Here is a 26359-nt window from a genome sequence, read left to right as displayed (position 1 = left end):
TTGTCATTCACAGCCCAGATACTAGGGCATGAAATGCAACTTAGCCTTCACACATTCCTCCGTTTCTTCACGCATCTAAACCCAAAAGACTCCTAATGATTACATATCTTACGTATAGCACCTTTCAGTTAGCATTAAAGCTTTGCTATGGTGAAAAGTTAAAGTTAATGAGCTTCTTATATAAGACACTTATTCTTGGGTTCACTCCTTAGGGTGAACCTAGAAATTCACAAACAAACATAATTGTGTTATTTCATATTTGATATCTTTTTAAAAAGAAAACAAAATATTATCAAATTATATTATGTTTTTAAAATTAAAAGGTAAAAACGAAATAAAAAAAGTAGTAATTAAAAAAAAAAATTAACGTCGTCAGCAAAACACTAAACCCTAAAACATAATCCCTAAACCTGAAATCCTTGGATAAATCCTAAACTCTAAATCAAAATTACTAAACACTTATGTAATGATTGGTAACAGCTGTAGGCTGTACACAGACATATTTTATCTACAGTCAAAAAATAAAAGCAATCAAACTTTAGATTTCAATTTTAAAACGCACTGCCATGCATAACAAACTTTTATTTTAGTTTATTGCTTTAGAGAGCAAGTTTTCTAGAACACTACTTCAAGTGCTTTGAATAATAATTTTCCTCATTCTCTTATCCTTTCTTTCAAAAGTACTAGATCCTTTTTCCGCGCTACGCGCGGATAATATATTTAAATTTGTTACATTTATCATTTTTATTTGTATGTACATTTTTGTATATTAAATTATATATAACTAATTTTAAATTTGATTTTTTAAAAATATTTTTAGTTTGAAGTAAGTATTTCTATTACATGTAACACAATTAACTAATAAAATATGAACAATCAAATCCGAGATTTTAGAGTTATGTAAAAAAAATTATGTATAGAACATAAATTATCTTTGTTTAAAAGATCGGAATCTCATCTCGAATATATTCACGAAAAGAAAAAGTACTCCAATAACCTACTTAAAATATAAAATCTCCTTTTCAAAAAAAAAGCATACTTAATAATATTTTTTTATGTGTAATAGTTAAAAATTGACAACTGAATATTGATCTAGAATATTATTTTAATATATCTAATGGTAAAATATTAATTGTAATAAACAAATTTTGAATTTTGTAATATTACATGAATTAGAAGTCTTTAAAATCTAAAATCTATTTTATTAACATAATATATTTTTTATTCATTTATTATTTTGATGTTACAAAATATTGCTTTAGTTTTAGTTGTATATTAATTTTTTAATAATTTAGTTTCTTTTTAAGTAATTTTAAAATTATTAAAAATATAATATATTTAAAATTATATATTAAAATATATTAAAATATGATGTCTCATTTTAATGTGTGTTTGCGTTGAGTCGTAAACACCCAAGCGCGGTGTTATTGATAATTAAAGGTGTTGTAATACTTAAAAATGTAATAGATAGTGGATTAAGATGTTTTTTTTTTGTTTAGTCGTAGTGGTTTTAATGGATAAATTAAAGTTTCACATATTGTTTGGCGGTAACGGGTTTTACGGTAAACATAAGTTAAAGTTAAATGCAGAGTTTGAAATTGAATTGGAGTTATGTAATTAGGCCATGTTCGTTGTTCGTTGTTCGTTGATGAGGGAAATTGAATAGTTGTTCTTTTCTTCGAGTTTTGAGTTGTCCAGCTGAGATTTCATCACCATTTCTATTGTAGAATTTGATTTGTCTACTGAGTAATTTATCAATTGAGAAAAGTGATAATTATATTGCAATGAATTACTGACTTTGGTGGTTGGTATTGACGGAGATTATGAATTGTTGGCGAATCTCTCATGGTCTTCTTCTAAACCTACAAAAATATGTTTTGTAGAGATCGGATTTATCGTATATAGATTAGGTTGGTTGATAGAGAGAGAGGCAGTGATAGTGAGATTAATGGTGGGAAGGAATCTTTGGAATCTATTAAGTCAAACAATATAACAACGTAAGATAAAGATTCTTATTATATCTAGGTCTTAAATCATTGAGATCTAAGCAAGAGATAGTAAACCACATGAAAAAAGAATTAAGCACTGTAAATTTAAAGATAACATTTAAGCTAAAAATCTGTAATGTTTTTTTTTTAATTATGTTTTCAGTGGTTTATTTGTTACACTAAGGAGATAATTTGTGTTGTTTACTTACAATTTTATGAAATTACTAAGTCTAATATTGACGCAAGATTCCTATATGTCAACCTCTATAAAACAAAGTACGAAACTCAAAGTATATAGACGACGTCATTTCTCTCTTTCTTTTATCTGTTGTCCATTATATATAATATGTAGCCTTCTTTAAAACCACATCTCGTTAATAGAAAACAAAACAAAAACTTATAATGGAGTTCTTGCGTGACTTAAAAAAAGAAGAAGTAACAATGCTAAATTAATATGAAACTACTTTCTTGGGTGACTCCCCAGCAGTACCATGGTTCTCGAATGTCCCGTCAACGAACTCCACCTTCACAGCGGACTTTGGTCTCTCTGTTGGTTGTGGTAGCTCCTTGCTTTATGTTTAAATGCATCATCATTTCGCTGCTCGTCTTTCTCCTTCTAGTTTTGGAACTATAGACACAAAATGAACAATCAAACTTTTTATTTTATAAACGATCGTATTATAACCGACAAATAAAAAGAAAGATTCTAAATAATTATCAACTAAAAAAACGTGAACTCACGTTTGCCTGAACATATCGGATCTGCTCATCGATTAAAGCTTCTTTTGATTGAAAAGGAATCATAATAGGTTGTCTCCACCAAAAGACTGAATCAAAAAAAAAAAAAAAAAAAATTAATAAGGAATATGAGATTGAATAAAAGAGAAAATAATCGAATCTTGCCAAAGAATCATCAAATTGTACCTTCTGATGCTCATATAGTTACTCATCTGCCAAGTCAACTCTACGATTTTCATCCTCGTTTTATGGCTTTGGTGAATCCGTGTCCGAGTCAGATCAGAGCGAGCTTGTGGTTGGAGTGAAGAACGTTGAGTGTAAGTTCTCAGAAAAAGAGCTAAACAAATCTGTGTCTTGTAGTTCAGTGGATCCCATTTGATGATTCTTTGGACAGATACAGACAGAACAGAGAAAGAAACAGAGGAAAGCATGTTGGCGAAACTCTCATAGTCTTCTTCTAAACCTGAAAAAGTATGTTTTGTAAAGGAGACCGTTTTATCGTATTTAATTTGGTTGATAGAGAAGAGAGGCAGTGATGGTGTATGCAGTCGTATTTAAGGTCCAACAGAAGAACATTGGCGATGGTGTATGCTATGACTTTTAATAAAGAAGGCAGTTAACATACCAGTGATTGTGGGAGGCCATTGAAGGCTTTTCTGTAAACGATGTTGGCAATGTCGTTAGTCACGTGACCCTGGTAATGTTAAAATCCCCATGATATATGTACTGGAAACTGGCGGCTTCTTAGAATGAATAGATGTTTGGTTTAGGTCGGTGATATTTTGTTTCTTGGTATCAGCACACACACTTCTGCTTCGATAACTCTTTCTCAAGCCTTCTTCTTGGTTTAGGTTGCGCGGCAGCATGATTGAGACACCAACTTTCATGCATAATCGGGTTGTTGCAGCAGAGTTGTTTATGTCAGAGCCTTGAACAGAGTTGTTTATGTTAAGAGTCTTGAACGGATTTGGCCAACTATATCTGAAAGTGGATGAATCAATAGGTAACATAAGTCAATGGTGGTTGAATTCTAATATGCAAAAGGAAATTTAAAACAATACCGGGGAGTTCAAAGAAAGTTTGCAAGAGCTTGAAGATGGTTGAACTTCAGAAGCATGAATTTCTGGAGGTTGGTCACAGTAGTAGTCGTGGGGACCTCATCAATAGTACCTACATGATAAAATGAGAGAAGGGAAGCTGTAACAAAACATAAGCTATGTGCCTACATGTTTCGAGTAACCAAGGACTTGACAGGTGTGTCTATTTTGTTTTTTTTTGTTCATCTTTGAATTGCATTAACGTAATTTGAAGTACGATTATTACAGACCATAAAAACACAAACAACCTTTCCACACTACCGGACAACCTTTTGAATCACCAAAAGAAAGAAATCAACACTGAGGCACACTAATTAAAAAGAGGGAAAGTGTTTCTTATCAGAACCAAAAAACCAGCTCCACACAGACGACAATCGAACGCAAGTTCCCAAAGAACCTGAATAAGCACGGGCTGAGACCATACGAACAGAACAGAGACTTGAGGAAACCACAAACCAATATAGGCCGAAACCACAAACCAATATAGGCCGAAACCACAATATCACAGGAAACAAACCTGGTGTGTCTATTGTATCTTTTGTCTTTTGCGTTATTCTCAAAAAAGGCAAGCTTCAGCACATCAACTTCCTCCAAGCTTATGTCGGAAACCCTGAATAAATAAAAAATAGATAGACTCAGAAAGATTGAAAATTTAGTTTTAGAGAACGCCAAAAGACCAAATAACAAAAAGTAATCTCACAAGTTAAGCGATGCCAGCTCCTTGGCAAGAGCCATCGTTCGGTCTTGTAGATGAGCGCACTGAGAAGTAAGTTGAGCACATTCCTGTAACAAAAAACAATAACAATAAGAAGTTTCTACACGGGTTTCAAAACGATTCTGTTGAGTTTGGCTCTAATACCTTTGAATTTAACTTAAGCAAGTGTTTGTTCGTTGATATTTCATTCCGAGACTCCCACCTCCCTCTCTCTGATGTCGACAGAGTCGACAGCCATTTTCTTCGGCGGGAAGCCTGAATTGGTTAGCCATCTCTGAAGAGAAGTGGCGTTTTCGACTGAATCTATATTGCAGCCCCATGATATGTCAGGGGAATCCTCCATGGATCGTTTTGTGGTCTCGCCGGCCGAAACAGAGCGGTGGATTCAGGGACGACATCAGGAACCAGAAGAGGTGGTAAAGAGAGGAATGGATGTTGGGTACGGAGACAGTGATGTCAACCTTTACGTTTGCAATCATTAGGTTTGCAGATTAAGATAAGTGTAGACGGCGAGGTTGAATGAGGAAGAAGAAAGATAATGATGAAGCCCTAATTCATTCAAGCATAAAACGCAGATTTTGACTTAATTATGGAACCAAATGTGGAAAACCCAAATCAGATCAAACACAAAACTTTTACGACCAAAATAAACTGGACAGAACGTGGAGCCCACATATTTTAGGGCTTCTATTGGATCAGGCTTATGGGCAAATACCTCACATTACGGATAAAAAAAACCAAAGCCCAAACCGAATGTGACGTGGACAAATAAACTCACCCTATTGGCTGATTTTAATTGAGGACGTGGACAGCCTCCCTACTCCTCATATATCCCTTTTAGTATAGGATAGATACGTAATATATATATATAATTTAATATATATTTACACGTATAACTCAAGAGTATGACAACTAATGTGGAGAATATATATATATATATATATATATATATATATATACTTATATGTTATATAACTATAAATTTCATAAATATAAATAAAACCTCACATATGTTGATTATATATGATACTTGACTATTATATTCATTTACTTAAACTAAGCATTTGATAATTGTATAATAATTAATCAGTTCATAAAATGTGATTAATTACTATTCTCTCCATTTTAAAATGATCTATGTTTTAAAAAAGTTTTGTTTCAAAAAATATTTTTTTCTATTTTTACTAATTTTTATTAAGTAATCACGGTAAACTGTAAACTTTACAAATATTTATATTTTTTATTTTTTATTGGTTAAACGTTATGTAAAATATTTAATCACAAAATAATATATTTAAATCAGATTTGGTTTTTTTTTTAACATGCGTAATCTAAAACCTCGATCATTTTGAAACGGAGTAAATATTTCTCAATTTGATTTTGATTTTCATTTAATTATAGTGAACATATTATAATAAATATTAGATAATATCTGGTAATCATATTTTCTCTAAAAAAACTCACGGCAAAAATTCTACAGCTACAACATAAAATCTTACAGCTTTAATTCTACAGCAATTTTTTTAAAGCTACAACATAAAATCTTACAGCTTCAATTCTACAGCAATTTTTTTAAAATTACAGCCGTAACCAATCAAGTCCTAAAACACTCAAGGGTTTAGGGTTTAGTGTTTAGTGTTTTTTATTTAGAGTTTAGGATTTATCCAAGGGTTTAGGATTTACCCAAAGGTTTAGGGTTTAGGATTAGGGTTTAGGGATTAGGATTTAGGGTTTAGTGTTTTGATAGCAATGTTAAAAATATTTTTTTAAAAATTTTTTTTTCTATAACTAATATTTTTTTTTTTAAACATAATATAACTTGACAATATTTTATTTCATTTTTTTAAAAGATATTGAATTTGAAATAATGAAATTGGTTAGAGGTTCACCCTGAACCCAAAAATAACTCTTATAAGACGAGATTTAGTTGTTCAAAAAAAAAAAAAAAGCTGGGCTTTCTTTACCTCATTTAAGACGGGCTTTCTTTACCTCAATATATAACATGGGGTTGTGACTTGAATCATGAGGAAGCAGAATAGCTGAGTGCGTTCACAAAACCAGAGACCTGGTCGGTCACCTGGTGTTACATGACAGTAGACAATTTTTTTAGTTGTAAACAAATGTTTATGACTTGATAATGACAAGGGCAGAACAAAATACAAAGGCCAAAACCCATCGGGTCACGTGAAGGAAAAAGTTCTTTCATCCACACCAACCCAAAGACTTATACATGAAACTAAGGTCTCCCACATTTGTCTGTTTGCTTGCAAATTGTTGACGTAAAAGACCCGTGACATTCTTTACTGTTTTACTAACTTTCACTTATCATTAACACTGCTATATAAGAAGCTCACTATCTTTAAGTTTCACGATATAGCTGAGAGAGAGAGAGAGAAGAGACAGTGAAGATATTGTTAAAAAAAAGACAGAAATGGGTAAGAACAATGCCAGAATCCTCATCACAGTTCTTGCGATGGTTTTAACCGCAGCAATGATGATCCAAGAAGGTAAGAGCATTCCCCTATGTAAAGTCAACACAAATGACTTGCAGAAATGTCGTCCAGCGGTCACTGGAAACTACCCGCCACCTCCGACTCCCGCCTGCTGCACAGTGGCCAAAACTGCGAACCTTGAATGTCTCTGCCCGTTCCTCTCCCGGTCCGGGATCGACCCAGCAAAACTCAAGGCTCTTTTTGCCAATTGTGGCGTTAACAATCCCTCCTGTTTGCCATGGTCAGTAAATACCAATGTACCATTAACAATATTATAAATTGGTTGATTAAAGAGAGAAAGTCTTAACGTTTTTTTCGTTTGCTCTAACACGCAGATTGAAAAACTGAGCTGGAGTGTACACAGGGAAGCCTGCCTCATATTTTGTCAATAAGTTATAATGTCTTATGGTGTTCTCAATTCGAATAAATCAACAACTTTTGCAATTATTTTTGAGTCACCTTTTCTATTCAGAAGAACGTGATCTATCCGTTAATGAAAACAATATTGTGTTCTATTTTCTTTAATATCCAAAAACTAACTCTTCAGGCTTCTATCCCTGTAGTAGCGAAACTGCAGTTCAATTCCCGTTGGCCACTGGGAAATCTACAAATGTCGGTATCGCTGGAGGCACAGATTAGTCGGTTGACTTCGGTCGCCGGACATTGTGGTTAATTAAAAAAAACTGCAAAAAAAAAAACAATTTAGAGAAGAAAAAAACGTCTGAACAAGTCATCCCTTGAACTCTGTGTCATGTTATGTTATGATGCATAATGCGAAACATTAAAACGCCACAGTAGAAACCAGTGAAAATCCTGTGAAAATCCTATGAAAATTGTATGTTTTGGAGTTTCAATGATTTGAAGCCAAGAACATAAAACAATCAAATAATATTTTTGCCATGTGTAATCTTGATGAAGATTAACCATTAGGATTATCTTTTATAGTAATTGGGAAGTATAAATGACCTGTCAGATCTAATCTATCTTATTAAATTAGAATCATCGCAACTTCTTCTAGGTGGATTTTTAATATGGACCTCATTTATCTTAATTCAATTAATGCCTTATATATTTGCATAACATGTGCGACTCATCTATCATAAAGTGGACCTAATATTTTAATTAAATGCATCTATCTTATTTCTTAGCTGTAACATGTTCGACCTCATATATATTATTAAATGTACCATAACTTAACCTATCCTAACCCCAATGTCAATAAGTTGGATTTTGAATATAAACTCAATGCCTCCTATCTTATCCTGACCCGTCTTCATACCTTGGAATCTTTACCCGAAGGTTTAATTACGAAAAGAATATTTAAATTTCAAATTATTTTTGGAATTGATTGTCGATGATCTATCTATGTTATGGCTAAACTACTCTTATAAACAGTAGATCTATCATCAAAAGAGAGATATCGAACTATCAGAAAACCCAATTTATTAAAATTTTAAATTGTAACAAACAATAACGATTCTATTAACAAAGAAAAAACAATAAGGATTCACGGTCTAACCTGTACCCGATAGATCGAGTATCAAATTCACCATAAATCTGTGTTTTGCTCTGGATTTGTATAGTTTTTTTTTTACTTTGATGATTATGAATATCCAGAAAGTTGAACACTTTTGAAAAAAAAAAGAGAAAGATGAACAGATCAGAGAGACAGACACCGAGAAGACGTTTCCTGATTTTTCTGAATAGTTTACTTTATTTACTAACGTAACTTAATTTTTATGTTCCAATTGGTTTCTGATGGGCTTAGTACTTTGAGTACGTTGGGCCAGATTATTGATCTTCATGAATTACGTTGGTCCAGATTATATTTCAAAAACAAATGTATAGTTTTATATATTACATACTATAGTAATATTGTATAGTATTATATTTATAACTTTGCACTCAAAACACACCAAATTGAAATATATATTATATCAGAAAATGTTTTCAACTATTACACACAAAATATATTAGAAGTCAGAATATAATAAAATTCATTGAGCAATTATGTAATATTTGTTTATAAAAATTTAACTTCATAATGTACAAAAAAAAAATCAAAACACAAGTTTTAAACCAAATTTGGCGTTACAATAAAAAAACACAAATTGCAGGAATAAAAACCCGCCCGACCAGGCGGGTCATGATCTAGTGTATATCTTAAATTACATTGAACTTTTACTGCTCTGATCCATATAAACCACAAAATTCTGTAATCACAAATTCATAATGGCTTTTCCCAATAACCAAACTCACAAACTGAGAAAAACAAAGATTGTTCAATTGTCATTGCTTACTTTTGGTAATAGATAGGAAACTTCTCCAGTGAGTTTATTTCTGTTTCTAGTGTTGTTATATCCATCACGTGGAAGCGAATCGTCCACAAAACAAAAGACATGTTGTTACATGACAAGAATACAGTCTTTTAACCTTTCTTTACACAGAAAACTATATAACCTGACTAAGACGCAAAGTTCTATCATTCAGCAGCCGGAGACTTATGCATGCAACTAAGGTCTCCCACATTTGTCCGTTTGTTGACATATTTTGGACTCAAGAAGACTTGTTTAAAAAGAATAATGACTCTACGTTTTGTCGTTCACTTACCATCAGTACACTTGACAAACAAGAACAGAATGACATACGAAGCATTTGTACTTTAGCAACATTATTTGCAAAATACGTAAATAACTGTACATTTTAATACTCCCTCCGTTTAATTCTTTCATGTTTTGAAAGATATTTTTGTTTCAATTTATATGATTTTTTTATAACTTTTTATGTAAAATTATTAAAGTAATTAATTAAAATATTAAAAATTAATGTGTAGTTAATGATTTAATTATTTTTTTGTTATTATTTTGTAATCAAACATTATTAGTAAAATAGTTTTTTAATTTGTGTGTTTATGCTAAAACATCATACAAATCGATCTCCCATCACCAATTGACTTAATCATTCCTTTGAGAAGCAGCTCCCTACCAAATAAGATACTCCACCAAGCATATGATGGTCTGAAACCTTTCCCACATTCAAGAAAAACTTGTTGAAGCAAAGTACCCTTACCTTGTAGAGCTGAGCTATTAAGCTACATGACTCATTTTATGTAACCTCCATACTTGTTTGGCCAGCAAAGTTTGATTGAAACATGTGTCAAACGATAGAGTCATTAATTGTTTGTTTCTTTCAGTGTTCTTTGAATCTACTAGTTCTGGTGTAATTCAATTTAGCTTTGTAACATTATCTGCAGATCTGCTCTCAAACATTTGAAGGAAGAGCGTTTTAAGAAGTTCAAATATATGAGATCTGCTCTCTTCTTTTTTGTTTTTCTTTGCAGATTTCTATGATCCGTTTAGAGAAGATGAACTTGAAAATAGTACTAAAGCCAAAATAATGTTCCCCTCCGACCCGCCGGTAAGTTTTCTCGCATGCAATGATGAATGTGTTGGAAGTGGCAAGTTTACAAGATTGTTTTTAAAACAAGCAAACATTAACTCTGTTTTTAAGTTCATCATAAGAAAAGGCTTGTAACTCGACCAAAGGGTTTTGAGTATATATAGTTTGTTACAAAGCTCTTAATGTTTGCCTGTTTTCTCTATGCAGTCGCCGAGAAGTCGCAATAGATTTTCTTGGCTGCAGGGTTCTCAGAATATCTTTGAAATCTCCGATATATTAAAAGAGAAACATTACAATTTTTAACCATGACATGTTATTGTTAAGCTAGATGGGCTTCCAACCTAAAACCAATTGGTGATAAGTGGAGTGGTCCATCTATCTTATATATTACTAAAGATCCCTTCCAACTACCGATGTGGGACCTTTTGTCCCTAATACGCCCCCTCGAGATGATGGCTCTTTAAGCGTCAATCTCGGAATGTTTGGGCAAGGATCGAGGGCCAACTTTGGGCCGGGTCGATATGGATCGGGTTGGACTGCGTGGATCGGGCTCTGATACCATGTTAAGCTAGATGGGCTTCCAACCTAAAACCAATTGGTGATAAGTGGAGTGGTCCATCTATCTTATATATTACTAAAGATCCCTTCCAACTACCGATGTGGGACCTTTTGTCCCTAATAGTTATCACGAGAATCAATTTCAAAATCCTTACAAAAATAGGTTGGCCATCTAAACATATAGTATATTTTTCATTAACCCTAATCATATAATTAATTATTAATATAAAAATATTCTTCATTATTTTCTTAAGTAAAACATACGAAATTACATAATATGATCAAAATATATATGATAATTAATGATTTTAAATAATAAAGATTTGATAATAATTTATACATACTCTATCATTTTTTTTATTAATATTATTAAAATAAATTAGACAACTAAATTAACCAAAGAATAAAAATTTCGATTTTTATATATGTGTAATATTTTGAATTTTTAAAATGAATATAAATTAATAAAAAATTAAAATCTCATTTTTAAAATTTGTGATCAATGGTTTAATTTTTATTTATAACAAGATACAAATGTTCATAAAATTATATGAGTAAGATGTCTTATTTAATAAATATTAGATAAAAATAAGGTGTTCAAAAAAGATAAAATATATGTATATATATTAATATCGTTTAAATTATATATTATATAAAATGTATAAATATTTAAAATTTCAAAAAATTTGTTGAACAAATACTAAGAATTTAATATTTTAGTTTCAAAATTTTCATAGAATTTTTAAAAATGATTATAAGATAATAAAAAATATTAAAAGTTTCATATTGAAAATTTTGTTATCAATGCTTTAATTTTTTTGTTATAAAAATATATACTATACATTGATATTCATATCATTTGAATTTAATTATAAACAATATAAAAGATAAAAATTATTATTTGTATTTATTTACCATAAAATGATTATAAATAACAATGATTATTTTGATTTATATATCCGCACCAATTTAGTTATATATGTAATAGTCACTAACCTCTCACTAATTTAATATAAGTAAAAAACGAAAATAAATAATAAAACATCCCGTGCAAGTGATGATAAGGCGCGGATCTTAATCTAATTTTATAGTAAAAAGAGACTATATTTTAATGATAAGTGATGCTAAGTTTACTCAATTATGTAACATCTTATGTCTTGTCTAGCAAAATAACTTTTTTTAAAAATGATATAAAATTTCTAGCTATTTCACGAACCCCAGACTAGCATTCCCTAACGAAAGTGATAAACAAAACTAGGTAATAACCACAAACGTGATATAAAATTTGTACACGATTTTGGAAAAAAAAAATGAAAACAAGTAAAAACTTGGAGATGCGGGGTATCGATCCCCGTACCTCTCGCATGCTAAGCGAGCGCTCTACCATCTGAGCTACATCCCCATGCGTTTTCTTTCAAAGCATAGGTTTTAATAAAATAAATGCAAGAAAAAGTGTGGACCTATGATTCAAAAAGGAAGAGGGTTGATGAACAAAGACGTGATAAGGTCTTTGAGATTTCTATGGGGATCACTGAATCCATCACCCTCCCTGTAATACACATTGACCAGTCTTATAGTGTTGATGCACCGTACCAGAATCTGTCGCGGCACAGCTTTAACCGTCAAGAACTCCTCCATTACTATCTTATAGTTATCTCTAACTATCTTCTTGATTTCTCTAACGGCCACCTCTTTGGTAACACCATGTTGCTTCATGTAACAGTACACACCATTAGCCACCTCTCCTCTCCTCATCTCTAGCTCAAATCCGGCCATGTCATTTTCAAGACGGAATATAATGCACAAAGCTAGTATCATTTTCGGTTCGGATTTGAACCACTCGATCGTTTGATCCTCGTCACAATCTTCCATCGCCATAAAGGTGTACATTGCAAAGCAACGTACCCCTGACGAGTAGATACCGACCTCCATGTACTCATCAAAAGTTGGAACGTAACCTGCTTGTGCCCATTTCGATATGTTTGCATACGCTCTACCAAGTCTCTTAATCTGCTCAATTTATAAGACTCAAACTTTATTACTTCTAGATATTAAGCCAATAAGGCATTAAACCACAAATTGGTTGACTTACCTCTTCTACTGTGTATTGCACGCTAGTGTCTACTATACTTTGGATGAAGATTCTCAAATGGCTTGGTAGTTCGTCAATGGCACCAAGATCCCACCTTATGGATTTTCCCATGCATGCAATTTATTGTTATATATTTAACGCCATTGATATTAAGATATATATATATACATACATACTAACCTTTGCAAGGAATCAATGAGACTTTTAACTTCGGCGAAACTTCCATATGCATCACATGTGTCATCCATAACTACCATCAATATGGAAATCTTAGAGACTACAATTCTCCCAAGTGAATAGCGTGGCTCGAAGTATGTCGCCAGAACCCCGACAAAGGTCTCAACTCTCAAGAAGCCTGTCTCTTACGTATGGTAGTTTATATGCAAGATTAGTTTCCTTCCACCATCTTCAACCGCATTAACATCAAATGTGAAAATGTTTTTAAAATGTCACATCTGAATTAAGTTAAAAATAAAATAAAAGAAACATGGTAATTACCCATTCTTTGGATTAGAGTTGAGCTATGAATAAATTATATCCATTAATATGATTTATCTAAGATGGACCAATAACAGTCAACAACTCGGTTAGAAATCCTACACTTGAAATAAGATAAAATCTTAAAGAACATGCAAGAGAAATAAGGATATTACTAATTAATTTGACCTTGAAGTCAAGATTGAAAAAGCATATAAAAACGCTAAAAATAAATATAACTAGGTCAAACGTACTTGGTGAGAGTTTCTAGCTCTTGAAGGTAATGGAGCTGACAAAGTTTGAAATTGACCTTTGCAAAAGTGAGCAACGTCTCATTATGGCCTTCTTCTTCTTGATAGAAATAAATATATTCCCTAGCAGCTTCTATTTCCATCTTAAGAAACCGAGGTCTGTACAATGCACCTAGTATATGTTGAGATAAGCTTGAGTTAGCTTAAGATGCAAGTTACCTAATTCTATTGAGTTATAGAATAAGAAAATATCTATTTGTGATTCCTAATGAGTTTAGGAAATATTGAGTTATATATAAAGAGATGCAAGAGTGTTTGCATATCTCATGAATTGAGAGCTTTAGGTTTTGAGTGAGTTTCCTAAAGGTTTGAGTGATTAATAAAGAGTGATTTGAGATTTGTGTTTCTTTGATTCAATAATTGGTATCAGAGCATACTATTGAATTGAAGCAAACATGGGAGATATCGTTGCAGTGACTAGCAACTTGAAGAACGGTGGTTCTTCGTCAATCCAGTGTCCGATGCTCAACGACACTAATTATACCGTATGGACAATGAGAATGCAAGCAGCATTGAAAGTTCACAAGGTCTGGGAGGCCACTGATACATGAGAGAAGAGTGGGGAGAAGAATGATGTCGCAAGAGCTTTACTATTCCAGTCGATACCGGAATCTTTACTTCTTCAAGTGGGGAACCTTGATACCGCAAAAGAGATTTGGGAGGCAATAAAGATGAGGCATATGGGAGCTGATCGTGTGCGTGAAGCCCGCTTACAAACCCTAACAGCAGACTTCAATCGACTAAAGATGAAGGAGACTGATACGATTGATAGTTTTGTTGGGAAAATCTCTGAATTATCAACAAAATCGGCAGCACTAGGGGAGATCATTGAGGAGCCAAAGGTTGTTAAGAAATTTCTTCATAGCTTGCCAAGAAAGAAATACATACATATCATAGCTGCCTTACAACAAGTTGTTGACCTCAACAAGACAAGCTTTGAAGATATCGTAGGACGGCTAAAGGCATATGAAGAGAGAATCAATGATGAAGAAGAAGAAGAAAAACAAGAAGATCAGGAGCAAAGCAAACTAATGTATGCTAATAACGACTCACAGCAGCAACCTTACCAAGAAAAATATGACTCCACGAGAGGGAGGCAGAGGTGGTCGTTATGGCTATCGAGGAAGAGGCCGTGGACGATACGGAAATCAAAGGAATGGAGGATACTACCGCCAAGAACGAGATGCATCACGGGTGGTATGTTATCGATGTGATAAGATAGGACACTTCGTCCAGAACTGTCCCGATCTCTTACTTAAACTGCAAGAAACACAAGAAAGTGAAGCGAATACTACACGTGAAGCTGATGAATTGATGGTCAATGAGATAGTGTATCTCAATGAGCGGAAGGTCATACCAAACAAACTCGATGCGACTACAGCTAGTGAGAACTTGTGGTACTTAGATAATGGAGCCAGTAACCACATGACTGGAAATCTCGAGTATTTTTCAAGGATTGATCGAAGCATAACCGGGAAGGTGAAGTTTGGTGATGATTCTCGGATAGATATAAAAGTAGAGGCTCAATTAACTTTTTCACGAAGAATGGTGAAAGCAAGACGATCTCTGACGTGTACTACATTCCCAAACTACGAAGCAATATAATAATGCTTGGACAGGCTACCGAATCCGGCTGTGAAGTAACAATGAAGGGAGACTTGCTATTCTTATATGATCATGACAGCAAACTTATTGTAAGGGCAAAACGTGCACCAAATCGTCTATACAAAGTAGAGATGGAGATAGAGAATAGGAGGTGCTTACAGCTGGTTCATCACAAAGAATCATCAAAGTGGCATTCACGTTTGGGTCATGTTGGTTTAACCAATCTGAAACTAATGATAGACAAGGAGCTAGTAACTGGTATGCCTCGTTTTACAGTGGAGAAGGAGACATGCGAAGCCTATCTGCGAGGGAAACAAATATGAACTTCCTTCCCTCAGACAAGCTCGTACCGTGCAACAAAAGTCTTGGAATTAGTACATAGAGATCTTTGTGGTCCGATATCACCACCTACCGCTGGACGAAACAGATATGTCTTTGTCCTAATCGACGACTATTCTAGATATATGTGGACCATTCTCATGAAGGAGAAGAGCGAAGCCTTCACTAAGTTCAAATTTTTTAAAGCTACAGTTTAAGCTGAGACAGGAACGACGATCAAAACAATTAGAACCGACAAAGGAGGAGAATTTACTTCACTAGAGTTTAGAGAGTATTGTGATAGCTTAGGAATTAAGCGACACCTAACAGCTCCATGCGCCCCACAGCAAAACGGAGTTGTGGAAAAAAGAAACAGAACATTACTAGAGATGGCCAGAAGTATCCTAAAACATATGGGCGTTCCGAACTACTTGTGGGGAGAAGCAGTCAGACACGCAACCTACCTCATTAACAGGTTGGTAACGAGAACCCTGGTGTTGCAGACTCCGTACGAAAGTTTTAAAGGGAAGAAGCCGAATGTTGGACACATAAGAGTCTTCGGGTGTGTTGGTTATGCGAAGATTGACACACCACATCTAAAGAAACTAGACGACAGATCAAGACCTTTGGTTCATCTTGGAACCGAACCGGGAACAAAAGCGTATCGACTACTTGATCCATCAACACGAAGAATAGTGGTTAGCAGGGATGTAATATTTGAAGAGGATCAGAAGTGGAAGTGACTTCAAACTGAGAAAGAAGCCAATGATAACTTGAGCATGATCAACTTCGGTTACAAAGAAGTTGGAGAAGAAGATACTCCACGAGTGGTGGAAGAGGTAAATAACGAAGAAGAAGGACTCGATACCGATGGTAGACAAGAGGAAGCACCCGTGGCTCTTAGACGCTTGTCTCGTACGATCGTAAAACCCGTATATCTTGATGACTACGAACTACTATGCGAAGAAGATGAGATGTACGAGACGTTGTGTGAGATAGAATGTGAACATCTCTTGATGCTTGTCAATGAGGAGCCATGGAACTACGAAGAGGCAAAGGAACTAAAAGTGTGGAGAGAGGCATGCGAAGATGAAATAAAATCCATTGTGAAGAACGACACTTGGAGTCTTGTTGATCTCCCATCACATTGCAAAGCAATAGGATTGAAGTGGATATTTAAAATTAAGAGGAACTTCGATGGGAGTATCAGCAAGTACAAGGCACGCCTTGTTGCCAAAGGATACATTCAAAAGCATGGGATAGATTTTGAAGAAGTTTTTGCGCCTGTGGCAAGGATAGAGACGGTTCGTCTCATCATTGGAATAGCTGCATCACTTAGATGTTAAGACTGCCTTCCTTCACGGTGATCTAAAAGAAGAGGTTTATGTATCGCAACCGGAGGGGTTTGTTATCAAAGGGAAGGAGAGCAAGGTCTATAAGCTAAAGAAGGCGCTTTACGGACTGCGACAAGCCTCGACGGCGTGGAATGAGAAGCTTAATGCAGTACTGCACGAGCTGAAGTTTCATCGCTGTCTTAAAGAACCTTCTCTGTATCAGAAACGGGAACAAGGACATCTACTGGTGGTTGCAGTTTATGTCAATGATCTACTTATTACAGGGTCTAGCTTGAACATGACAGTAGATTTCAAGAGAGATATGGCAGCAAAGTTTGATATGACAGATCTTGGAATGTTAAGCTATTACCTTGGAATAGAAGTCATACAAAGGAAGGGAAGCATTGTGTTAAGCCAGGAGAAATATGCCAAGAAGATACTTGAGGAAGCCGGGATGAAAGGATGCAACTCTACGCATATACCTATGGATGCAGGTTTGAAACAAAGCAAAACCGAGAAGGAGAATGGCGTGGACGAGACAGAATACCGAAGGAACATTGGTTGCTTACGTTACTTGCTACACACGAGACCAGATCTTGCGTGTAGCGTTGGCATTTTGAGTCGGTATATGCACAGTCCAAAGGAGTCCCATAAAGCCGCGTTGAAACAAGTTCTGAGGTACGTGCAAGGTACTCTATCATACGGATTGATCTTCGAGGCAAAACCGCAAGAAGGCTTAATTGGTTACAGTGATAGTAGCTACAATGTCGATCTCGACGATGGTAAGAGTAAAACCGGGCATATATTTTACTTTGGTGGCAATCCAATCACATGGTGTTCACAGAAGCAAGAGATAGTCACTCTATCATCATGCGAAACGGAGTTTATGGCAGCAACAGAAACAACTAAGCAAGCAATATGGTTGCAAGACCTTATTGGTGAGATATTCGGTTACTAGCTCCTTGTCTATCATTAGTTTCAGATTGGTTAAACCAACGTACCTTGATAGTATATGCCTTGAGAGAAGAGGAGGAGTGGTCGCTTCTTGGCTTGCCAAAGATTCCAAATGATACCTTGTGAAACTCAAGGCTTCGTCCATTATACCTTCAGAGGTTGTCCCCAGATACGATGCTTCGTACGTACAGTTGTAGCATTCCTCTAACATCACTGACTAGATGCTCTCTAAATGTTGCACCAGCATCACCTTTGAATCTTGCAAACACACTTAGTTGAAACTTAGATATCAATATCATGTTATTAAAATATACATGCATTTTAAATCTGTGAATCAAGTTAATTGACTATTTCTTACCAGAAGAAACATGGTGTCCTTAACGCCTGAAAACCTCAAACATTGTCAGAATAAATAAAGAGACAATCCAAGTCCCACATCGGATATTAGACATAATAAAGTCTAATATATATAGCTGGTCCAATTCCACTTAGTATGAGGCCTTTTGGGAGTAACGACCCAAAAACAAATCTGTGAGGGCTTATGCCTAAAGCAGACAATATCATACTAAGCGAGGGGTTGGACATCTGGTGATGGACATCTGGCTCTAGTTGAGCGTCTGGCCTCCAGCACGGGCATCCGGTCTGGCTCTAGTAGAGCATCTGGCCCAGGAGTGCACCTGGTCCGTCACAACAAATTGGTATCAGAGCCAAGGTTCTGTAGTCCTTGGTTTGAGGGGAGGATTGTCAGAATAAATAAAGAGGCAATCCAAGTCCCACATCGGATATTAGACAGAATAAAGTCTAATATATATAGCTGGTCCAATTCCACTTAGTATGAGGCCTTTTGGGAGTAACGACCCAAAAACAAATCCGTGAGGGCTTATGCCTAAAGCAGACAATATCATACTAAGCGAGGGGTTGGACATCTGGTGATGGACATCTGGCTCTAGTTGAGCGTCTGGCCTCCAGCACGGGCATCCGGTCTGGCTCTAGTAGAGCATCTGGCCCAGGAGTGCATCTGGTCCGTCACAACAAACATGATGGCAGTTATTTCCAAACTGTTTTCCTCCTCAAATAAACTGTCCAAATTTAGAAAAGCCTGGTCGATAATCTCCTCAATTTCCTTCTCAAAGTAATGAGAAGTACCAAGATTAACAAGCAAGTGGATGAGACAAATCCTCTCCTTGTCACCGATGTGAGAACATGAGCATGTTTCTCACTTTCGGCTTAAAAACGGATTCGATCTCTATCTCTAGTAGTATCATATTCCTACAAAGAAGTTAGTGTTCAATTCAAGATTAATCATTTTCTGCAACAATGGCCTATTACGAAACACGGAGCCGGTCATGAATAGCAATGTGAAACATTGGCCTTAGGCTTCCAAAAATTATCGATTTAAAATATTATACATGAACATAAGTCCATAATTGTCTAAAAAAATATTACTAAATTTCTTAATAAATTGTTCAATGCCTCCAAATTGAGATTATGTGTTTCTCCTGTCTGAGGTACTTACAGAGTAGTCAAGGGGAGCAGAGAGGAAGTGATCTCTCCAAAGAGACGGAGCAAAGTGAGTCAAGGGACGACTACTCGTAGCCACACAACAGCAACTTGTGTTTTGTCGCTCTCCGAGAAAGAGAAACTTTGTTGTGAAGAAATAGCGAAAGTTTGGTCGGAATATAAAGATGAGCACCGTTGCAAAGGTGAGGGAGAGTTTTAGGACCAAAACACATTCTTGCCGCTTCCATTATTTTGCCACTCTCAATTCTCTACTCTATTTTCTCTTTGAATGTTTCTAAATCTTTCTCACCTCAGCTCTGTTTTATTGCCTTCTTGGTCATGTTTACTTATCCAAATCCTTGTGTAAGTGGTGGAGTTGTTAAATTTGGTGAATGATTTCAAATAAATTAATCAACACACGAGTGCATATAATTTTTTTTTTAACACACAACTGGAATCATTTATTTGGGTCATTATAGACATATAGAAAGACAAAATTAATCTCATAACTTGCTAGAGTCTGCAATTAATATCATCCCCTTGTGATTACAGTATGAGAAATGTGACAAAAAAAAACAAGAAATGTGATGAAAATTAAAACCATTTGTTTGTGCATGATTTGATATATATAAAAAAAATACCAAATCAATGCTTCAGCGCTAATACGACATCCTCTTCACAAGATACGACACTGCTGCTCGCCGGTGACGCCTTCTCGCGTCGGTATATACGGCGGTGGAGATTGAAGCACCTCCGGTACGTAGTACGGATAATAGTTATACGGAAACGCCATAGGATGAGGTTGTTGGATATTTGGGTCTTGGCGGTAGTACATATACTGCGTCATAGGAGACGGCGGCGCCGTCGGCTGGTACATCGGCGACTGATACGGCGACGGTGGCCATGTATTTTGGTAATTGTATGTGATAGGTACGGCTTCGTAAGGATTAGGAGGATTGTAGGGAGGAGGAATAACGTGACCGTAATCCATGTGGATTAACTTTGCATGTTTCTTTGCTTTACGAATCCTTAGAACAATCTCAGGGCTGGCTCTTCCTGATAGATAAACTAATCCTCTTGTTGCATCGATTGTGTATGTCACATCTGTTCATAACATGCACGTACACCCCAAAAAAGAAAATCATTTCTCAGTGATATAAATGTTAAAATCTAGTAATTGACTAGTTGACTATTGACTGGGGGTGTTTAAATCCATAAAAGTATAAAAAGATGGCAAATCTCCAAAATAACATCTTTCTAAGTTTATATCACAAAAATAGCACTCAAAAACTAAAATGATCAAAATAGCATTTTATCTTTTGAAAATTTTAATTTTTTTATTTTTCAAAATTTGAAATCTTATCCCCAAAATCTCATTTCTCAACTCTAAACCCTAAACTCTAAACCCTAAACCATAAACCCTAAACTTTAAACCCTAAACCCTAAACCCTAAACCCTAAACCCTAAATCCTAAACCCCACCCTTTAACTCTAAACCCTAAGTTTGTGACTTTTGATAAAATATTAAGTGCTATTTTTGTGACTTTTGATCTTGAGTGCTAGTTTGGGAACAAAAACTTGATTTAGTGTTATTTTTGTCTTTTTCTCTAAAAAGATTTTAATCGAATCTCGTAATTAAAACATTTCTAATTCTAACTATGATTACATGTATCTACGTTCTAAACCAATTTTCAGAATCAGTGTTCTAAAAAGTGTTTTAACGTTCGATTAAGTGTTCACCCCTCAAAACAACGTTTCCACAACTGTAATACGTCGCATTTTCAGTTTCACGTTTTTAAACATAGCAATTGCCTCACGTGATGACGATGAAACTTATGTCAAAATCATTAGCTAACACATTAATGTTATAAAAAGACATTATAGATCGGTCTGTAGATTTTTTGGTTCAGTTAACTGATTCTATTACTGCAACTTAAAAGAAAAACTACATAAATGAGAGAGAATAAAAAAGAACCTTGAACGCCCTTAAACAGCTTATGCATAGATTTGTCCCATCCACTAGTCTCAGTATCCAGCCTTAGAACGCAAGTCTGCAAGACACAAAAAGGAAGAAGTAATGATGAAAATAATCAAGATGATGATTGTGATGATGATGATGATGATGAGAGAGAGAAGGTAGACCATTTGAGAAGAAGGATCCATGACTTCAGTATGTTTTTACAATTGTCTTTAGTAACTGTTCAATTTTCTTAGAACCAAAAGACTGTTTATAAGAACCTAAAGAGTTGAGTTCGGTTCAATGGATAAGATATTCGATCGTAGAAGATACTTTCCTAATTCTCAAAATCATTTTATTTTGTGTTTTATTTAAGATAATATTGATTAATGGTATTAAATCCGAGTACTAATTGTGTATAGTCTAGAGACGTCGCATTATCATACAAAACCATTTATACAATGGAAGAATTTTGCAAATTTTATTTGTTACTGTATCTGCCTACACAAATATCTCAACAGAATTAAGTAGTGCAAACATAGAGGTGTTAGTTTTAGTATTGGATCATTAAATCAAAATGATAAATCCAAATGGAACTTAAAACCCCGTTGAATTTTTTTTGAACAGAAATATATTGTTTATCCAAAAAATCACAACCAACGGAAAAAAACAACAACAAAAGGTATCTTAAGGAATATTCATAAATTTGCAATGATAAATAAAATGCAAGTCAAACCGGTGATGTCTAAAATACAATGCTAATTAAGCTACAAATCTTTTCAACTGAACAAAAAATCTTTGATTAAACACCGTAAGAAAATTTCTGGATTCATCTTTATTCTTTTAGAAAGATGATAATTGGTTAAGTTATTTTAAGATCCATTTTTAGTTGAGAGGTTTTGTAAGTAAAAATTCATGTTTAATATAGTGATAACTCACCTTGAGGCTTGTGCTTTGATGTCTCAATGGTCGTGAATAGCTCAATAGTTTCACCGTCTAAATTGTAAAGGAACAGTGCCGATATAGTACTTACCAGGGAAACTAAGAGCAAGTCCAGTGCAGCACCCAGCCACTCCAACTTTAATGGCTGCAAAACATAGATCACTTTAACATACAAGCAAAGACACACCAAGAGTTCTATTAGACTGTGCATCTATGCAAAGAGACACCAAGATAAACATTAATGGGTCTCACCTCACTATTTGTTGTCCCTAACTCAAGTAATCTTGGTTGTTCCTCCAGTCGTTAGAGCCCTCAATTAATGAAAGCATAAGCAGAAAGCTAAGCTAACTTGAGAAATGTTCTTCTTATCTATGATTAGTAAATACACATACCAAATTTCCCAAGCTTAACTTTTGAATCTAAATCAGAAGAAAAAAAAAAGATAATGAACGATTTTTGGCGAATTAATAATATTCAGATTACAAGAAAACCTGATTCATCAGTTAATGGCCACACAACAATTGAAGATGTAAAGACGACAACAACAAGACAGAATAAGAATTTTAAGGCAACATAAGAAGATAAGATGACCCAAGATGGGTCTTGTCTGTGACAAAAGGAGACTGATTCGAAGTTTTTGCTCTTGAAATGAAATGATAGACTCGTCATCAATACTGATGGTCTTGATATATGGCACCAAACTCAGCTCTCCATGCCTGATCGTCTGCATAATCGTCATAGCTGACCACACCGGTTCTGTGTTCTTCATCCTCCTTGACCAAACCGGTTCTGTCTTCTGATAAATGTTCCTCATTCCCCGTGAACCATGGCTGTAATGCAGACCCTGGCAATTTGCTTTCCGCAAGATATTGCTTCATTGTGCTCATTTCTGTCTTGTGCTTACTCTTTAACTTCTCCATCTGCATCGTTAACTTTGCATTCTCTTCTTCAAGTAAGCTGAAACGTTCCTGCAATTATATATGGTTTTTGAATCCAACACAAACCAAACATTAAAATTCAATAGTGAGAGCCAACCCACAAGCAAAAGATTGATGAAAGTAAGAGTTACCTCAGAGGATTGTACATATTGCTCAGCTTCTCTGAGTCTGATCAGTAACTCTCCAGCAGCTTGAACAGCTTCAGCGGTATCTCTCAGCTGAATCTTAAGTCCCTTGTTCTCCTTCTTCAAGAACTCTCTTTCTTTCTCCTTCTCAGCTCTAATGGCAGTAAGCTCAGCTGAAAAGGCTTTGGCAAAACTCTTCCCATGACGACCTTTCACTGCAGCTTTAGCCGCTGCTTTCTTCACATCAACTATTCCTGCCAACGTCACGTTATGCCTCTCAACTAACTCATCATACTTCTCCTGGAGCTCAGTGTACTGCTCGATGAACCTACTGTGACCAAGCATGGCTCTACCAAGAGCGTCATTTAGCTCCTCTGCAGCCGTTTTCTCTTTTCTGAGCTCTATCTCCAGATCCTCTGCGTGTCTTCGGTGGTTATCAATATCCATTCTTAGATCGTCTGTTAAAGATATCCATTCGCTCTCCATCTCTGTCCACCTTTCACGTTCCTCCTCTAGACCATCACTGTTGTTCTCAGTGTTTCTAGTTAGATCAGTGCTTTTCCTCATTTGAAAGGACCGCAGTAGCAGAGAGGATCTCAGGTTCTCTGTTGATTTAGTAGGCTGCAGCTTGCTCTTGAGCTCTGCAATCTCCTTTAGAAGAGCTTCCTTTTCACTTAGCTGGTTTGTCTTATCTCCTCCATCATTGGTATGCATTAGCTGCACAAACAGATAAAGCATAGTTAAAGTAGGCATGAACAAAAACTCACTGGTTTGCTTGTGTTTTGAAATGTAACATGTTTCCTTACCGTACTAGGCTCTTGCATAGTGTTGTTTTTGTATTGGTCTAACTGAAAAGTTATTAAAACATATTGTCAGAAAACTAAAGCTTAGCCTTTAACACTTGAGTAGTCTCATGATATGTTTACCAGACAAGTTAGCTGCTCAATTTTGGTAGCCTGCTCCGCACATATGTTCTTGAGATGCTTCTCGTCTGTGCATCCTCCCTGGTAAATATAAGATATAAACATAAGCTCACTAATAACTGAAGTAAAATGCAGGTAAATGCAAGGTTTTCTAGACATACCTCAGCTTCTTGGTCAAGTTTCTGTCTGCAAGAAAGGCAGAGGAGAATAGATGAACCACCTTCTTTTGATCTAACTTCTTGTAACGATTTAACAGAGGCACTGAGAATCTCGGCTTCATCGCAAGGCTTCAGAGACAGATGACCAAACGAGAACGAAACAGAAGATCTGTTTGATAAAGAGCTCCGTTGGTGAGTGTCTATAATCTGCAGTCCTCTCTGGAGACTTGCAGCTAGAGAATCCGTTGGATTCAAAGGCTTTTTGTTGGAGCTCTCGGTTACATTCCTAGCAGTTGCTTGAAACTTTGTAGACGCAGCCACGCTCTTGCGGAAGTTCCTAAGCTTTGGAGACTCAGACAAAATTGGCTCTTCGAGAACACGAGTCTGATGAGGTAAACTGATTGAGATCCCACTTCCCACAGATTCAGAAAATGCACACTCTTTGTGTATCTCAACATCTTCAGAACAGATCTCATCTCCACTCATAGACTCAGCTTCACAGCAGGAAGCACTAGCAAAGGAGGATTGCACTGAATCCCTCAAGTCATCAGCATCACAATACTTCTCAACATGTTTATTCAGTTCCATCACATCATAATCACCATCATCATCTTTTTTGTTATCATCACAGGACATGACTAAAGACTTGTTGATGCTCATCCTCAACTGACTCAAGCTCTCCCTAGCAAAGTAACCACCACTCTTGCTTCCATCAGGTTTGTAACCATCAGACTTGGTTCTGATTAGATCCTCCTGTAAACCACAACAAACATTACACACAACGCCATTGTGAAATCACACAGCAAATACACAACCGATGGAAACAAAAAGAGAGACCTTTAGTTCACGGATCTGGTCACCCAACTCGTCATCTTCCTCTGTTATCTCATTAGCCATCTCGTTAGATCTTGTGGCTAGCACACTCCTTCCTTCAAACTGTTGTTAATTTCAAATTCAAAATCAAACGACTGAAACAGTAAAAGATTCACTATCACGTTCCGAAAAATAACCGTTACCTTCGATGGAGATTTTGTAGCAGTATCCCCTCTGTCTTCAGAGTAAGTTTCCGGTCCCAATTTGAGAATCTGTCACATTTGAATCAAACAGTTACCCTAGAATCGTTGTTAGGTATAAAACTAAAGTCAGCCTAATTTAGAAACTTCTCAGGTAATGGATCTGTACCTGAGTGTGTTCTTCGGGGGGAGTGGAGGGAAAAACTTTCTGAGGAGATTTGTTTTTCAACTGAAGATCGTTATGAGGAGGGAGTGCGTTTGGGTCGCAGGGTGGCGCGTTCTCGTCGTTGGATCTGAAACTCTGACTTTGGATTGATTTCTGCTTCGCGTAGATGGATCTGGGGAGGAGGTTTCGGATAGAGGAAGTCGAGATGTTTCCTAAGAATCGAGAATCTCCGATCTTCGCTGGGGACTTCATCGTTTTCACACAGAGATAGAGAGAAACGGAAGAGTTTTTAGATTTAGAGAGAGAGGGAGAGGGAGAGGGAGAGGGAGAGGGAGAGGGAGAGAGGTAATATGAACGTTAAGTGTGAGAGAGAGAGGAAGACGATAAGGTAAAGCGCAGTTTTGAATGTTTGAGAGCCCATCGATTCGACCGTTGTGATTTGAAATATTGTTTTTTGATTTTTGTCTTTTACTTAATAAATAAATGTGGGTTCCACTCAGAGCCGTTTTTAAATGGGCTTTTAGAAAGTGGGCATATTATTTTGGTAAGCTATAAAGCCT

General features: G+C 35.6%; 5 protein-coding genes, 2 long non-coding RNA genes and 1 other non-coding gene across 10 annotated transcripts; 2 read left to right on the top strand and 6 right to left on the bottom strand.

The window, feature by feature from the left end:
• Nucleotides 1-2295: 2295 nt before the first annotated feature.
• On the bottom strand, nucleotides 2296-5280 carry LOC106380895. Of its 3 annotated transcripts, none has more exons than XR_007319153.1 (8): nucleotides 4683-5279; nucleotides 4524-4606; nucleotides 4341-4433; nucleotides 3788-4235; nucleotides 3352-3707; nucleotides 2913-3189; nucleotides 2730-2815; nucleotides 2296-2616 (listed from the first exon to the last, which is right to left on the bottom strand). It is a non-coding gene; the product is annotated as an uncharacterized LOC106380895 (long non-coding RNA). The 3 variants fall into 3 exon arrangements; XR_007319152.1 differs by having other exon boundaries at nucleotides 3788-3896; nucleotides 4683-5269; XR_007319151.1 differs by having other exon boundaries at nucleotides 3788-4433; nucleotides 4683-5280.
• A 1453-nt stretch (nucleotides 5281-6733) lies between these two features.
• On the top strand, nucleotides 6734-7549 carry LOC106380893 (putative lipid-transfer protein DIR1). The gene is made up of 2 exons (XM_013820734.3): nucleotides 6734-7271; nucleotides 7366-7549. Coding segments are annotated over exons 1-2 (303 nt in total). The 5' UTR covers nucleotides 6734-6969; the 3' UTR covers nucleotides 7367-7549.
• On the bottom strand, nucleotides 7434-8898 carry LOC106380896. Its single transcript, XR_001276424.3, has 2 exons — nucleotides 8550-8898; nucleotides 7434-7713 (listed from the first exon to the last, which is right to left on the bottom strand). It is a non-coding gene; the product is annotated as an uncharacterized LOC106380896 (long non-coding RNA).
• Nucleotides 8899-12316: 3418 nt separating this feature from the next.
• Nucleotides 12317-12389, bottom strand: TRNAA-AGC. The gene has a single exon. It is a non-coding gene; the product is annotated as a tRNA-Ala (tRNA).
• A 65-nt stretch (nucleotides 12390-12454) lies between these two features.
• On the bottom strand, nucleotides 12455-13327 carry LOC106377861 (terpenoid synthase 22-like). The gene is made up of 3 exons (XM_048748702.1): nucleotides 13260-13327; nucleotides 13080-13173; nucleotides 12455-12997 (listed from the first exon to the last, which is right to left on the bottom strand). Exons 1-3 carry the CDS (start codon nucleotides 13325-13327, stop codon nucleotides 12455-12457), a joined length of 705 nt encoding a protein of 234 aa, XP_048604659.1.
• A 935-nt stretch (nucleotides 13328-14262) lies between these two features.
• LOC125582152 lies at nucleotides 14263-15795 on the top strand. Its single transcript, XM_048748701.1, has 4 exons — nucleotides 14263-14394; nucleotides 14467-15064; nucleotides 15135-15346; nucleotides 15412-15795. The coding sequence occupies exons 1-4, from the start codon at nucleotides 14263-14265 to the stop codon at nucleotides 15793-15795; spliced, it is 1326 nt and encodes a 441-aa protein (XP_048604658.1).
• A 3834-nt stretch (nucleotides 15796-19629) lies between these two features.
• LOC106377860 (extensin-2) lies at nucleotides 19630-20961 on the bottom strand. The gene has a single exon (XM_048747147.1). The coding sequence runs from the start codon at nucleotides 20567-20569 to the stop codon at nucleotides 20255-20257; it is 315 nt and encodes a 104-aa protein (XP_048603104.1). The 5' UTR covers nucleotides 20570-20961; the 3' UTR covers nucleotides 19630-20254.
• A 1946-nt stretch (nucleotides 20962-22907) lies between these two features.
• Nucleotides 22908-26212, bottom strand: LOC106380892 (kinesin-like protein KIN-12F). The gene is made up of 8 exons (XM_013820733.3): nucleotides 25803-26212; nucleotides 25637-25705; nucleotides 25458-25556; nucleotides 24624-25373; nucleotides 24466-24543; nucleotides 24346-24387; nucleotides 23546-24256; nucleotides 22908-23444 (listed from the first exon to the last, which is right to left on the bottom strand). The coding sequence occupies exons 1-8, from the start codon at nucleotides 26049-26051 to the stop codon at nucleotides 23145-23147; spliced, it is 2298 nt and encodes a 765-aa protein (XP_013676187.1). The 5' UTR covers nucleotides 26052-26212; the 3' UTR covers nucleotides 22908-23144.
• Between the last annotated feature and the right edge of the window lie 147 nt (nucleotides 26213-26359).

Source organism: Brassica napus, chromosome C2 (genome assembly GCF_020379485.1).
Source record: "Brassica napus cultivar Da-Ae chromosome C2, Da-Ae, whole genome shotgun sequence".
NCBI lineage: Eukaryota > Viridiplantae > Streptophyta > Magnoliopsida > Brassicales > Brassicaceae > Brassica > Brassica napus.
This window is presented reverse-complemented; position numbering and strand designations above follow the sequence as displayed.

Bases quoted from the DNA above. Each gene is read 5' to 3' on its own strand.
- LOC106380893 (XM_013820734.3), top strand. From the start codon at position 6,970: ATGGGTAAGAACAATGCCAGAATCCTCATCACAGTTCTTGCGATGGTT.
- LOC106377861 (XM_048748702.1), bottom strand. From the start codon at position 13,327: ATGGATGACACATGTGATGCATATGGAAGTTTCGCCGAAGTTAAAAGT. The intron at 13,174-13,259 runs GTTAGTATGTAT...AAAATCCATAAG, and splicing joins CTCATTGATTCCTTGCAAAG to GTGGGATCTTGGTGCCATTG. The intron at 12,998-13,079 runs GTAAGTCAACCA...TAAATTGAGCAG, and splicing joins TGCAATACACAGTAGAAGAG to ATTAAGAGACTTGGTAGAGC.
- LOC125582152 (XM_048748701.1), top strand. From the start codon at position 14,263: ATGGGAGATATCGTTGCAGTGACTAGCAACTTGAAGAACGGTGGTTCT. The intron at 14,395-14,466 runs GTCTGGGAGGCC...TTACTATTCCAG, and splicing joins CAGCATTGAAAGTTCACAAG to TCGATACCGGAATCTTTACT. The intron at 15,065-15,134 runs GTATGTTATCGA...TTAAACTGCAAG, and splicing joins AACGAGATGCATCACGGGTG to AAACACAAGAAAGTGAAGCG.
- LOC106377860 (XM_048747147.1), bottom strand. From the start codon at position 20,569: ATGGATTACGGTCACGTTATTCCTCCTCCCTACAATCCTCCTAATCCT.
- LOC106380892 (XM_013820733.3), bottom strand. From the start codon at position 26,051: ATGAAGTCCCCAGCGAAGATCGGAGATTCTCGATTCTTAGGAAACATC. The intron at 25,706-25,802 runs GTACAGATCCAT...CAAATGTGACAG, and splicing joins CCCCCGAAGAACACACTCAG to ATTCTCAAATTGGGACCGGA. The intron at 25,557-25,636 runs GTAACGGTTATT...AATTAACAACAG, and splicing joins CTACAAAATCTCCATCGAAG to TTTGAAGGAAGGAGTGTGCT.